The 12,718-nt window shown below is 51.7% G+C and overlaps 1 protein-coding gene across 4 annotated transcripts in view; it reads left to right on the forward strand.

Annotated features, from left to right (window-relative positions):
• The first annotated feature begins 549 nt into the window (after nucleotides 1-549).
• DTX2 (deltex E3 ubiquitin ligase 2) overlaps nucleotides 550-12,718 on the forward strand; it is a 35,231-nt gene continuing 23,062 nt past the window's right edge. For 2 of the 4 annotated variants that reach the window (XM_048324549.1, XM_048324553.1), the window contains exons 1-3: nucleotides 550-626; nucleotides 5,403-5,786; nucleotides 10,458-11,043. In XM_048324549.1, coding sequence (XP_048180506.1) covers nucleotides 5,480-5,786; nucleotides 10,458-11,043 — 893 coding nt within the window. In that variant the 5' untranslated portion in view covers nucleotides 550-626; nucleotides 5,403-5,479. The other 2 variants (XM_048324550.1, XM_048324552.1) reach the window with 2 other exon arrangements.

Here is a 12,718-nt window from a genome sequence, read left to right on the forward strand (position 1 = left end):
TCACACTCACCAACACACACTGTCACACTATCACAGATGCTATCACACATACAGTCACACAGTCATTATCATACACTCACATGCACACTATGACACACTCACTATCATACACTGTCACACACTATCACACACATTCTCACTCGCACTTTCACACAGTATCACACTATCACTATTGCACACACACTCATATCACTGTCACACTATTACACTATCATTCACCATCACACTCATTATCACACAGACACTCACTATCACACAATCACATTCACACTATCACACTCACTATCACACACTATCACAATCACACACTCATTATCACACTTGGTCCCACACACTGTCTCACACACACACTATCACACACACGTTATCACTATCACACACTCATTATCACTATCACACGCTCATTATCACACTCATTATCATTATCACACTCATTATCACACCCGGCCCGCCCCGCCTCACACTCACCGTTACTCTCCCTCACGCCTCCACCAATCACGTCCCTCCCTCCTCTTTGGCCCCGCCCCCGCCCCGCCCCTCACCCCGCCCCCCCGCGGCCCCGCGTGCGCATGCGCGGAGGTTCCGTGACCGCGGGCCGGGAGCGGCGGCGCCGGGCCCTGCTCGGGGTGAGGGGAACGGGCCGGGTGAGGGGTGACGGGATGGGGGGACAGCGGCGCCGGGACGGGGGGCGGCTGGGCTGGGCTGGGCTTGGCTTGGCTTGGCTTGGCTTGGCTTCGCTTCGCTTCTCTTCGCGGGGCGGGCACCCCCGGCACCCCATTCCCTGTGCCGCGCAGCGCGGGCCGTTCGTGAGGGACCGCCCGCGCCGTTGCGGCCGCTTCGGGCTCGGTCTGCCTGGCGTCCCGGGGACACGGGCGCCGTTCCCCTCGCACCAGGCCCTGGCTCCTGCGCAGCTCTTGGGGCGGTCGGTGCCGCTCGGACACCCCCCGGCACCCGTGGTACCGGGGGGGCCGGTCGGAGCCAGCAGGCGGCTGCGGTGGGTGGCGGGTGCTGCCCAGGGCCGGGGGGAGCTCCCTGCGCCGGGCCGGCCCCGAGCCACCGGCTCCCCGAGGCGGGACCCGGCTTGGCCGTTCCGGAGCTCCAGGAGCTCCTGCCGCGAGCCGAAGCCGTTGGGGAGCTGGAGGGGCCCTCCAGATCGTGCCAGGTTCGCCCCTCACACATCAGTGGTCTCCCCACAAGTAAATAACCCGCCTCGGTGCCCGGAAGGACCTAGGAATGGTCTGGTTGGACACAAGGTGTGGTGTGATCCCGTGCCCAGGTGGAGTCCTGTGTCTGGGTGTACCTGCCCTCTTCTCGCTGCCTCAGCTTTCCTATTCACCCGTGCCCGAAACCAGCCCTCGGCTTAACTGACAGGCAAAAGCTTTGTTCCGCCTCAGTTGCGGTCTCTTTTTCCCCCTCCGAGGGGAACTCGCTTAAAGCTTGTTTTGAATGGAAGCAGTCCAGTTTTGGAGCAGCCGAGTTTATTTCTTCTGTTGTTTTGGCTGTCAACCCAGCCACCTTGTGCCGTGAGGATCAGCAGAGGCTGGGAGAGGGCAGGACTGGGATGGAGCTGCGTGCTTGGAGTTATTACCCTGACCCCCCTCTCTACTGCCGGGCTCTGTTCTTTCTCTTTGGTTGCTGCTAATCGGTGCTGGGTGCTTGTGTAAGGAAAGGTGTGTTCGGGTATGAGTTACCTGGCAAGAGCTTCCGACCCTGTTGCATCAGGTTCTGCTGTGCCCAGAAGTGCAGCTCAGCTGGGGCGGGGAGCTGTGGGGGCCCTGGCTGGGTGGTTTGAGGTCGGGGCGGGGAGCACAGGGCACCGGCAGTGCTGCTCCAGTCGTACCCCCTGCATAGGGTCATGTCTTACGGCAGCCCTGTGGCCTCCCTGTGCTTTATGTGCTCCCCTAATCCCTGTGTAATCTCTTCCCATGGGATCTTTGTTGCCCTCCCAGTCCTGTCTCTCAAAGTGGTGTAGTGACGCTTAACAAATCCCTCCTGGGCACTCTCTTTTCTGAACAACCTGCTGAAAAGTCTCTATTTTACCAATCTGGTGATTTTTGTTTTTAATTCAGCCCAGCTCAAGAGCTCCCAAGGCTCTTTTTCTTTTCCAGGTGCAAGCTCGCATTTCATGAAAACTTTTATCAGCTCTGGCAATTCAAGTTCAGAAACTTAAAAAAGGAGTTGGTATTTTTAGAAATCATCTCAGACCCATGAATTTTAAGATCCTGCATTTAAAGTGAGAGAAAATTCTCCTTTCTGGAAGTAGAACAGAGAATTAAACACAACTTTCAAAGGTTTTAATTCCCATTTTCAAGCTTTCTCACCACCATTTGCTGGAGCTTGAGGAGCAGGGAGTGCAACTGTTGGAAAACACGTCTGAAATGCACTCAGTTCTTTTCCTGTCCAAGTCCCCAATTAAAGCCATGTGGACAAATGTTTCAGAGGTTGTGCTGGGTGTAAAGTTCCAACCAAACAGATCCAAACTCAAGCTCTGAGCCCACGTTACCAAATATCTTCAAAGTGAAGGGCTTCTGGCTGGAATATTTAAGTCTGCACTTGAATTAGCCAGGGTTTTGTTTTCACTGGGGGAAGGGTGGCTCAGAGGATTTCTGACTGGAGCCACGACTGTTTGGTGAATATGAGCTTTTAGGGTTGGTGTGAATTTCAGCTTTTCAAGGTATTTTTAAAGCTTGAGGTGAAGTGTTGAAGTCCATGGGATTTGAGTAGAGATGTGAGCTGGGATGTGTAACACATCCCAAACTATGTCCCACTCTTCCCCAAACCCTTTCTGCCGTGGTGTAGTGCTGAACACTGTACAAGCAGCTCCAGTATTGAATTTCTCAGCTTTTAATATTTGTGTGCTGCTGACTTCTCAAAGAGAAGTCAGGAACTGCAACTTGAGGCTTTTTCTTTGTCATTTGCCATAACTCCAGGACTTGTGTAATTCTGGCCTACTGATGCTCTCCTGCATTCCTCGCTTCCCAATCCATGCAAACAATTGCTGGCTCCAGCAGCGTTCAGCAAGAACTGGAAGGAGGCTGAAATACACCCCTCGCTCCTCCTTTGGAACAGCAGTCCCAGCGCAGGAAATATTTTTCCACTCTGATGGGGAAGTGAATGTTGGAGCACGCGACACTCACGTGCAGCCAGCCCGGGTACCTTCACGTGTGGTCCAGGATTCACAGCATCGCACGCCGGGGTGAGGGATAGGCTTTTGTCACCCAGCTGATACCCCAGCAAGTGTGAGGTGGCACGGGAAGGAGGTGGCTTTTGTGCTGCGGTGTCTTCTTGTTTGCATTTCCTGCTGCTGTTTCAGAAAGGAAGGAAAACGAATCGCTGACTCCCTCCTCACAGCCTCCCTCTTCTCCTCTGCTCTGCTTGTGGCTGCAGATGAATATTTGGTAACAACTTCGGGGGGAAAAAAACTGTTGGTTTGGGGTTCAGAGCACCTAGTGCAGGTGGGTGGGACAGAAAATGCCACAGCCTGGCTTTGGCTTCGAGTCGAGCACGGACAATGCTGGTGGTCCTTGAGGTGGAGAAGTGTTGGTGTGAAACCTGCCATAAAAAGAACTGGCAGAGGCAGGCGTTGTATTTGATACCTTAAGTCTTAATTTGCTGTTTTGAGCAGTAAAATAACTGTCCTTGGTGTGTTAGGGGAGAATGGATTGCAGGGAAAAGATTAATAGCAGAGACCAGGGTAGGATCTTGGCGATCCAGAGCGGTTTGTCACCAAGACCAGTTGAGCTGGGGGTGTTGTGTAAAAATCTCAGAGCAGCTCATAAACTAATTTACACTGAATTCCTGGGGAAAGTGTTGCTTTCCTCTTATAAATGCAGACGTGTGGGTGTGTCTGTTCTGCGCTCGCTCTCCTTCTCTGTCTTTTTTAAGCTATCAAGCCACACGGGCATGATGGATGGGACACTCCACAGAGCGTGGGATCTTCCCCCATCCGGCAGGAATGTCATTCTCTGTGCAGATGGCATCCTCCAGTGGAAGCCACCCACTGCTGCTCTGCCTCTTGGGAGACCTGAACTTTTCTATTGGATGGGAAGGAAGCTCGCAGCTCCCTGCTGACTGCTGAGAGTTAAGCGAGCAATCAGTGACGTGAGACCTCAGGAGGGAGAAGGCGAATTTATTTTAAAACAAAATGAGTTTCACTCATTCACAGCCAAACCCACCTACACACGAGCACCAACGTGGGGATCTCCAAGTGGTTGTCCAGCATTTGGACAGATGTGTGTCCAGATGGTTTGGACAGGATTTCTTGGAATGACACAACAGACAAGAATGTCAAATATCAGACCTCTGGTGTCTCTTGGTGATCATGTGATGCCTTTGGATCTGCTCTTTTTACATCCCTTGGGGGCTGAGAGTTGTGATCTGTTCTTGTTGGAATTTATTCACTGGCCTTTGTGTCTTTGTCTGGTGTCTTTGGGCTCCTACCCCTTCTCCATTCTTCCCTAAATCGTCTCTTAAGGGCTTGAGTCTCTGATGCAGATTATCCCTTGTTTCAAGATGTTCCTTGTTTTCCAACCTGAGAAGCTGCAGATAGGTGTGCTTTGATCTTAAAGACCTACTAAATCACTGCCCTCTGCACAGGCAGTTGATTATGCCCTGTGTTCCTCCTGGTTCTCTTGTACTCCTTCCCATCTGTTTTTTGCTGGGATTACACTCAACTAAAGAAGTATGTGTACTGTGATTTGCAAACTGCATTAAGAATTGTCTTCTGGCTTTGTTTGCATGTATAATGCTGCACAGAAGGAGTCACAGACTGATCCTGGGCCAGAACTAAGTGGTCAGAAGCCTGAATGGAGCTGATGGTGTAGCTCTGGAGCTCAGATCAGTGTGAAGAGTTTGGGAACCACTTGTCAGTAACTAAGTCATTACTGTGAATGAGTGTTTGGCCAGCATTTGGGAGCTCACATTGGGGTGGTCAGTGTAATGCTGCCAGGAGCAGTGCTGAGCATGGGGAAGGGGCAGAATGGCAGCTTGCCTTGGCACACTCCTGGCTAGTGAATGTCTGTCTGAACTCATGCCAAGGCTTACAGGTCTGCCTGACACAGATCAGCAGTGGCTCAGGGATGGTTTGGTACAGATCTGTGGTGACTCAGGTGGTGTTTGGTGCCACAAACCACAGGAAGCAAAGTCTCAGTGAAGAGTGTTTGCTCTCAATTAGCAGGAGAAGTTGCCAGCATTGGCAGGGAGTGAATGGTGGTACCTTACTCACCCTCAGCCACAGGGTATTGAGGCCAGACTGCTTCTCTGGAGTCTCTTAAATCCAGAGTGAACGTCCTCTGTGAAGGACAGAGCTTGTTTCCCTCTCAGATGGCTTGTGTGATATGGGTGCAGGTTGGGGGGATTTAGGACATCGTTCTCAGCTCCCTGTGCTCTGTTTCTTGTTGCAGGTCCCCAGGAGAAAATGGTGTAAGGCCAGTGCAGCTGCCACTTCCAATCGCGGCGTTTCCGGACCTCAGGGAGGAACATGGCAGCAGCTCAGGGATCGGGAAGCAGTTCAGCCGGGCCATCCGGACTGCCCAGTTCTGCCCCGGGGCACAGCAGCAGCTCCACGGCAGTGGCTGTGTGGGAATGGCAGGATGAATTTGGCAGGTGGAGGCCGTACCGAGGCAATGTCTGCAGCTACATCGAGCAGATTATCCAAGCCTCTCAGCAGAAGGGCCGGCGCTCGGGGTCGGGGCTGGTCAGCAGCATCCCTTTGGGACGTGCGGATCCCGCCTTGGCTCCCTATGTCATCGACATTCCAAGCTTGACACAATTCCGGCAGGATACAGGTAAGGGAGCTTCCCCACCCGTTTTGCTGGTGTCCTTGGGGATAAGCAAGGCCTCATTCTGTGTGTAAGAGCCCTGCAAAGCTCTGCTGTTTGCTACCGTGCTGGGCAGCTCTGTGAGCACATCTGCTGCTCTCCTGATGCTGTCTGCTGCCCAGTGTGGAAAAATCTGTGGAGCTGGGTGCAGGCAGACAGCTGTGATGTCTTCAGGAGCACCATCATGGGACCCCTGGAGCTCACAGCCTGTGAGCCAGAGCTCTGAGAGCTGGAAACTGCCCCCCCCCCCCCGCCCCATCCATTCAAGATCACTTCCGTAAAAACGGCCTTTTTACGATTCCAACCCTCCTGCTTGAATCCCTTGCTCCCTCTGGAGCTGGAGTGCCAGCTGCTTTACCTTGGCATGCAGCCCTGCTCAAGCTGCTTGTGAGTGCCTGCGGCCCCCGCATGACACCAAAATGCTGCAGCAGAATATTCCCTCCACTTGTGCTGTGCGAGCCTGGCTTGCTTCCTCCCAGGGAGAAAGGGCAGGATGGGCTCAATAGCAGAATTGAGACCTGATTTTCATTCTCCTCTCTTCTGGGGTCACTGGGAGTAGCAGCTCAGAATCTGCTGAGATTACTCCTGCCCTCTTTTGCTCCAGATGTGAGCAGCTGGAGCTTAGAAAAGGGCCAAGGATGGAATGCATGCACTTCATCGCTGGAAAATCCAGGGAGATCCCAAATTACACACCCCAAATGAATGGCTGCTTTGGAAAATTTTCCATCCATCGGGTTCCCCTTTGCTGCTATCTCCCATCACTCCAGGAGACGGTCGAGCATCATCCCAAGCTTTAGAGAGAGGCATGTGTTGGTTTCTTGCCAGTTGAAACAGTAAATGAGCAATATTTGAATCAACTGCCAATTCTGACAGGAAAGGGAAGCGGTTGGAGCAAATGTGAGTGGTCATCACAGCTGCATCCGTGTTTTTATTCTGACCTTAGGCTGAGTTTATCTAGCAGTGTCCTGGGCAAGGTGAGGAGCTGTCTAGGCTGGGTGCCTTGGCAGGTGTGCTCAGCTTGGCCTGTTTAAACATCTGGAAGGCCAGCTGAGGCTGTGGCTTCGAGCAGTACAGCATGGACCACCAGGGCTGGCACCAGCAGCTGTTTCTTCCGTGTTTTTTTCATGCCAAACTTGTGAAGGAGCCTTCCAGCCTCTGGCCCTTTTCAGCCAGTGCTCCAACATGTGGACAGCAGTCCTAAGCTGTCTGGTGAAGGTGAGCAGAGATCCTGTGGGAGGGTGGAACGTGTCCCAGTGTGAGTGGGACATTCTTTTCCACATGCACAGCTGTCTGTCCTTAGAGGGTTTGTATCTCTTTAGACCCTCATGAGAGCTCTCAAAACACCCAGTGAATATTGTCCATTGCAGGGTAGTTTGGAGTAGTTCATCTCTGTGGGACAGTCCAGTTCAATTCTGGAAATGATGTTGGCTGGTATGATCTCATCTTTGCTTGGTCTAGATCTAAGTTTGAGCTGTTCATAACAAAAAGGCTGATTCTGCTCCACAGCTCTCCTGCAGTGTTTCCCATCGATCCAAAGGGATGCTGATCAGAGTGGCCAATGCTGTGAACCTCCCTCCACAAATACCTGTGTGCTCTGCAACGTGACTACTGGAAAAGCTCTCATATCCATTTCCATGGCCCAGTTCTAAGCAAAGCTTTTTCTCTCTGCAAAGCTCTGCCTTAAACGTGAACCTTTCTGAGCAAGCCGCCAGCTGAACTTTGTCATGTGCTGGAGAAAAGAATCTCTGCAGGAAACATCCCCATGAAAAATCTTTAAACAGTGCAAAAAATAGGCTGTTGTATTCTGCTCATTAGCTATTAGACAGATAAATAGGCTCTTCAAAGGAAGCCAGGGAGAATAACAGGAAGCCAGTGTTAACGGGAGCAGCGTCCCCAGCAGCAGGGAATGACAGCTGTGCGGGGGGATCTTGTGGGCAGGATTAGCTGTGGGCTTCAGCTGCTGCTCGAGGCAGATTAGCGGAGAGTGAGTGCAGGGGAGCAGCAGGAGTTGTCCTCTCACCACAGCTGTTTGCCCACCCCGGAGAGGAATGCCAGTTTCCTTGCCAGCCTGGAGGAAGGGGGATGTTTTCCAAGTGCAGGGCCTTGCTCTTGTTGTTCACTCCTAAAACCTCTTTTTGCTGCTGTTTGAGGGTGTTAGAAACACAAGTTGCTTGCAAGTAAGTCCTGCAGTCCTCTTTGTGCTGCTTTTAGCTTCCCACCTGCCAGTGGAGCAGGGGAAGCCTTGCTAATCTCCTGAGATGTATCCCACTGGACACCTTGCCTAACCTGTGGTAGTCCCCTTTTTCTGGGAGCAGGTTCATCTCTAAATGTAGTGTGTGTCTCACCATCTCATTCCCAGTCCACTTGATGGTGGTCACCTAAAAACAGAGACTAGACAAGAATAAGAGAATAAAAGTAGGTATTTATTTGAAGGGCCTTCAAAGGCACACCCTGGGCAGTCCAAAGCCTCCACCCAAGATGGACCCTGGGTCATGGGTTCTTCACACTTTTATAGGTTTGGTCCATTTGCATATCAGGGTTAATTCTCCAGTTATAACTTCAGTTAATGATGTAATTACCCCGAGTTTGCCCCTCCTCTCAAGGCTTTAGTTTACACATTTTGGGGCCTGAGACAATCGAGGTATCCTTGGAGAGCAAACCTAGAGAGGGTTTGTTATGTCTGACCAGCCTGAGAGAGCAGTAACTAACGGGCCACACGAAACTTCAGAGTTACACACCAGGCAGTACAGGACTTGAACAATATAAGAGTTAAAACCCAAGGCATCACAGTCTCATCCCTAGTCCTCCTCCTGCTCAGGGGTTCATTCCCGAAGTTATCCACCTTTTGAGGCTGTGGGTTTGTGTTTCTGAAACTTGGCAGGACTTGCGGGATAGGAGCAGTCATTGCTAGAGTTTGCTTTTGGCTTTTTAGTCTGCTTTCCCACTAAGATGTCAGTTCCAGGCTGGGAAGGTCACTTTGGTTCTGCTGATACCTTCTGCCAGAGGAAGGTCTGGTCCCACAGGAATCCTGAGCACCATGGTTGAGCTATTGGGGAGGTTGCTGTGTTTCACTGGCTGCTAGAAGTGTTTTAAGTGTGCTGATGAGATGATGTTTGCTGGCTGGTGTCACTGGAGAGTCCTGCTCTGCAATAAGCAGGATGCTTGGTGCTGCTCTGGAGCTGAAACACAAGCCCTGGCATTCCTTGGTCTGGCACATTCTGCCTTTGAGAGAACCTTAGCCTTTGTGTTAGCTCTGGAGCTTTAGCAGTGCTGAGATAAGGACAAACAGCTTCCACAACATCCCAATACTATTGGGTAGAATAACAGCAGCATGATCCTCATGGCAGCATCCAGGCAGGCAGAGCCTGAACGCAGCAGCAGTTGGATTTTGGCAGTGTGGAGTCCCACGAGGGCTGTCCTCCCTCTTTCTTGGGATGTGCACGTTGGGTGTGAAGCTTGCCTGGATTGCCTGTGCACCACAGAGTCACCAGTGGTATCCTAGGGCAGTTCTCCTCAGGCTGTAGGTGTGGGTAGTTGGAAACATGCAAATTTTCACCTGGGGTCCTGGAGCATAGTGCCATAACTCTCATGATCTCTTCAGAGGCTTTATTTTTTTTTTCCTCTTGGTGCTGTTCTTTTAACTCCTCCTGTGTTGTAACAACTCACTGCACCCCAGTTCACCCCCACATTCCTAGATCCCCCGACTTGCTTGCCCCGCAGCTTTTCCTGCTCCTCTTTCTCTGTGTGGAATGCTGCTGAGGGTTTTTCCTGCTGCAAGAACCCATTTTTCAAAGGTTTCAGAGCTTCTGTCCTGTTGGGTGGCTTCCTTCCCTCTCATTAGGCTGCTGCTTTTTTTGAAGTAAGGGATAAAGTACCCAAGAATGAAGTCATCCTGGAAAGCCAGGCTCCAGGGGGTTCGAGCTCCAGCTGTCGCTGTCGAGTTGCCTTGCAAGAGTAGTGTGTCTCCTTCCATTTCTCTCCCTTTGTCTGAACAGCTGCTCACTCCAGTTTTCAAGTTACTTCATTGTCTTCCCCTCTCTAGTCTTGCTCTCTCTCCCAGCAGTCAGGAGCCTGCAGAAGTTTGCCCTTCTCCAAAGTCCTTGCCCCTATGGGATTTCACCCACTCTCCTAAGAACAAAATTGCCCTGACCCTTGTGTAACAAAGTGGGCGTTCAGCCCCTTAAGTGCTCCTACAAAGCACTTCCCGATGGTGTCTTGTCTCTATAGTTACTCTGTTGTCAAGGCTGTGGGAGTTGGTTTTTTTTTTAACCAGATCTGTGCCTCAGCCTGATTTTTTTTTTTCTTTTTACTGTTTTTTCCTTTTAACGTCAGGGAGGCATATGTGATCACTGTGCCTTTGTGCTTGGGTGTGTCTGCGTCTGCATCCTCTCTCCTTCTCTCCTTTCCCACCCTTCCTCCTAGCAGCTTTTGAACCTGCTGCCAGCCCACAATCAGATTTGGCAGAGGGACAGGGATCTCGGAGATGTTGCATTTCTCTAAGCTTCATGAGCAAACCCAGCCCTGTTGAGAAGAGAAGGCAGCACAGATCTGTGCAGAAACAAATCCCTGGTACAGCATCCCTCTTGGTTCTCTGCTCACTAAATTACTGTGTTTTTTCTCCCCTCCTCTCCCACACAGGGACGATGCGGGCTGTCCGCAGGCACGTCTTCCCAGGGGACTCTGCTGCCGGGCAGGGCGTCATGTGGGAGTGGCAGAACGACGATGGTGGGTGGTCCCCCTATGAGATGAACGTCTGCGTGTTCCTGGAGCAAGCCCATGCCACCAACCACCAGCGAGTCGATCTCGGGCCCTTGGGCTACAACTACGAAGTTGACTTTGTGGCTCAAGTCCAGACCAACAAGACCACGAGGTTCCGCCGCAGCGTTCAGAGGCGTTTGGACGCCCCGTACCCAGTGACAACCTCCACCACACCCCTTCACACAGGGGTGGGATGTTCTTGCCAGCAGTGCTGGCCAAACAGCGGGACTGGTCCCATCACCACACGCTACCGTCACTCCATGACAAACTTTCCCAACTCTTCCACTACTCATCAGGTTCCTGGGAGGACAGCGTCAGTAAGTTCCTCCAGTGTCGGCTTCGTGCCCTATAACAAACCCGCTTTGACTGGAGCAAGGTCAACACCAAGACTCAATGCACAGAGCGCCTTGGTTTTGGCTCAAACTGGGAGCCTCAACACAGCACTGGCAGCATCTAATGGAGTCAGGTACAGATCCCAATTCACCTTTAAGTACCATATGTGTGTCCAAGAGATCTGCTGTGCTCAGGTCTGCATCATCCTGGAGCCTCTCTGTCCCAGAGGACTTTACAAGGGTCTTCTCCCTAGGACAGAGAGGTTTGTGCTTGTATATCCAGTACAGTGGATGAAAAGACTTCTCTGCTTTCTACCTCTTTTCTTCCCGTTTGAAACATAGTCCCTGTTTAGCGGTCTCCCTGAACCACAGGGGAATTCACTCAGGTTGAGATTCTGAAGGTTTGAGAAAATTAGTAGCGATCAGTGGTATTTTGGGTTAGGTTAAAAAACAGCTTTGAGGGGGACCGAGTGAAGGAAAAGGGGACTTGTAAACACATTTAATTCAAATTAGGCAGTAGAGTGGAACACTGCTCTTCATTTTAAGCTCTTCCCCTTCAAGGAGGGACCACAGGACTCCTTGCATATGGCTGAAACCTCATGAACTCTGTCAAAATCAGGTGTCCAGGCTATTTTCCAGGCTAAGTGGTGATGCAGAGCAGAGGTGCCACTGGATCCATTTTCACTGTGGCTCTTCTCTGACAGCTGAAACCAGTGTGCACCTCAGCCTGGGGTTTCAGCTCCTATCAGCTAGAGCTGAAGGAGGGCTATATATTTGCACCTTACTGTTGGGGGAGGAAGAGCTTCACTTCTCTTCAGGCCTTTTGGTTGCTCCCAGCTCAGTGAAAAGCAGAGGCTTGTGGTCTGAAAGCCCAGCTCCTCTCCATGGCATGGGCTGCTGGGGCAAGCCACAGTTGGTTATCCCACTTTCAGGATCTTAATTCTTCCTGTGCACAAGCCCTTGCTAGCAGAGGTCTGTGTGGCCTGTCTGTGGCAGTGCTGGCACCGAGTGTCTGACCCAGCAGGGGCTGGCTGACTGCTCCCTCTGTTTGTGAGTGGCTGGAAGTGGCAGGGCCTTGCACTCACTTCACTGGGAATAATCCAGCTGTTGAACCCCTGAGAAACTGCAGGGGAACTTGCCAGGGCTGACTTACCTGTCCAAGTAAGTACAGAGATAAGAGATTTAGCAGAGTGTTGGAAACACATTCTGCTAATTGCACAAGGCACAGGAGTTTGAGGTTTGTTTTGAATCTCATTTGTGCTTTAAACAAGACCGTGAATCTTGAGATGTTAGTGTTGTATCAGGACTTTCCCTCTTTGGGGTCATCTGAGTGAAATGACTTCTCACATCCTGTTCTTCTTTCTCACGGTCTTTTTTTGGTGCTTTTTTTCCACCTGGTGATTTTTAGTGTTGCCTTGAGCATCCACAGTGCTTCTCTGTTCCAGTCACCTTCGAGTAGGGCTGAAAATCGGACCTCAGTACTGCCTGCAGGAGCCCCCAGTAAGGCTCTTGCTGTCTCCTGAAGAAGCTGCCAAATTCCCCCTCTTGCAGGAGTTACTGGTGGGTGTGTGGGGCCGCTGGGCTGCCTGGAGCCCCCATCCTTCCCCAAAGGATTTGCAAAGTGATTCAGGGTGGGAAGTTTGAAAAGGAAGAGCCAAATACTGCAGCAGTTGCCTCACAAGCCTGTCTGGAGCCGATCGGGGTCTGGGGTACGTGGTGTGCTACTGGTGGGGGGACTGGCTGTCCTGAAAGGAGGGAGGATGGGAGAGGGTTGCCATGGGCTCCTGACCATGAACTGAGCCCATGGCC

The sequence above is a fragment of the Corvus hawaiiensis genome, chromosome 20 (genome assembly GCF_020740725.1).
Source record: "Corvus hawaiiensis isolate bCorHaw1 chromosome 20, bCorHaw1.pri.cur, whole genome shotgun sequence".
Classification (NCBI taxonomy): Eukaryota; Metazoa; Chordata; class Aves; order Passeriformes; family Corvidae; genus Corvus; species Corvus hawaiiensis.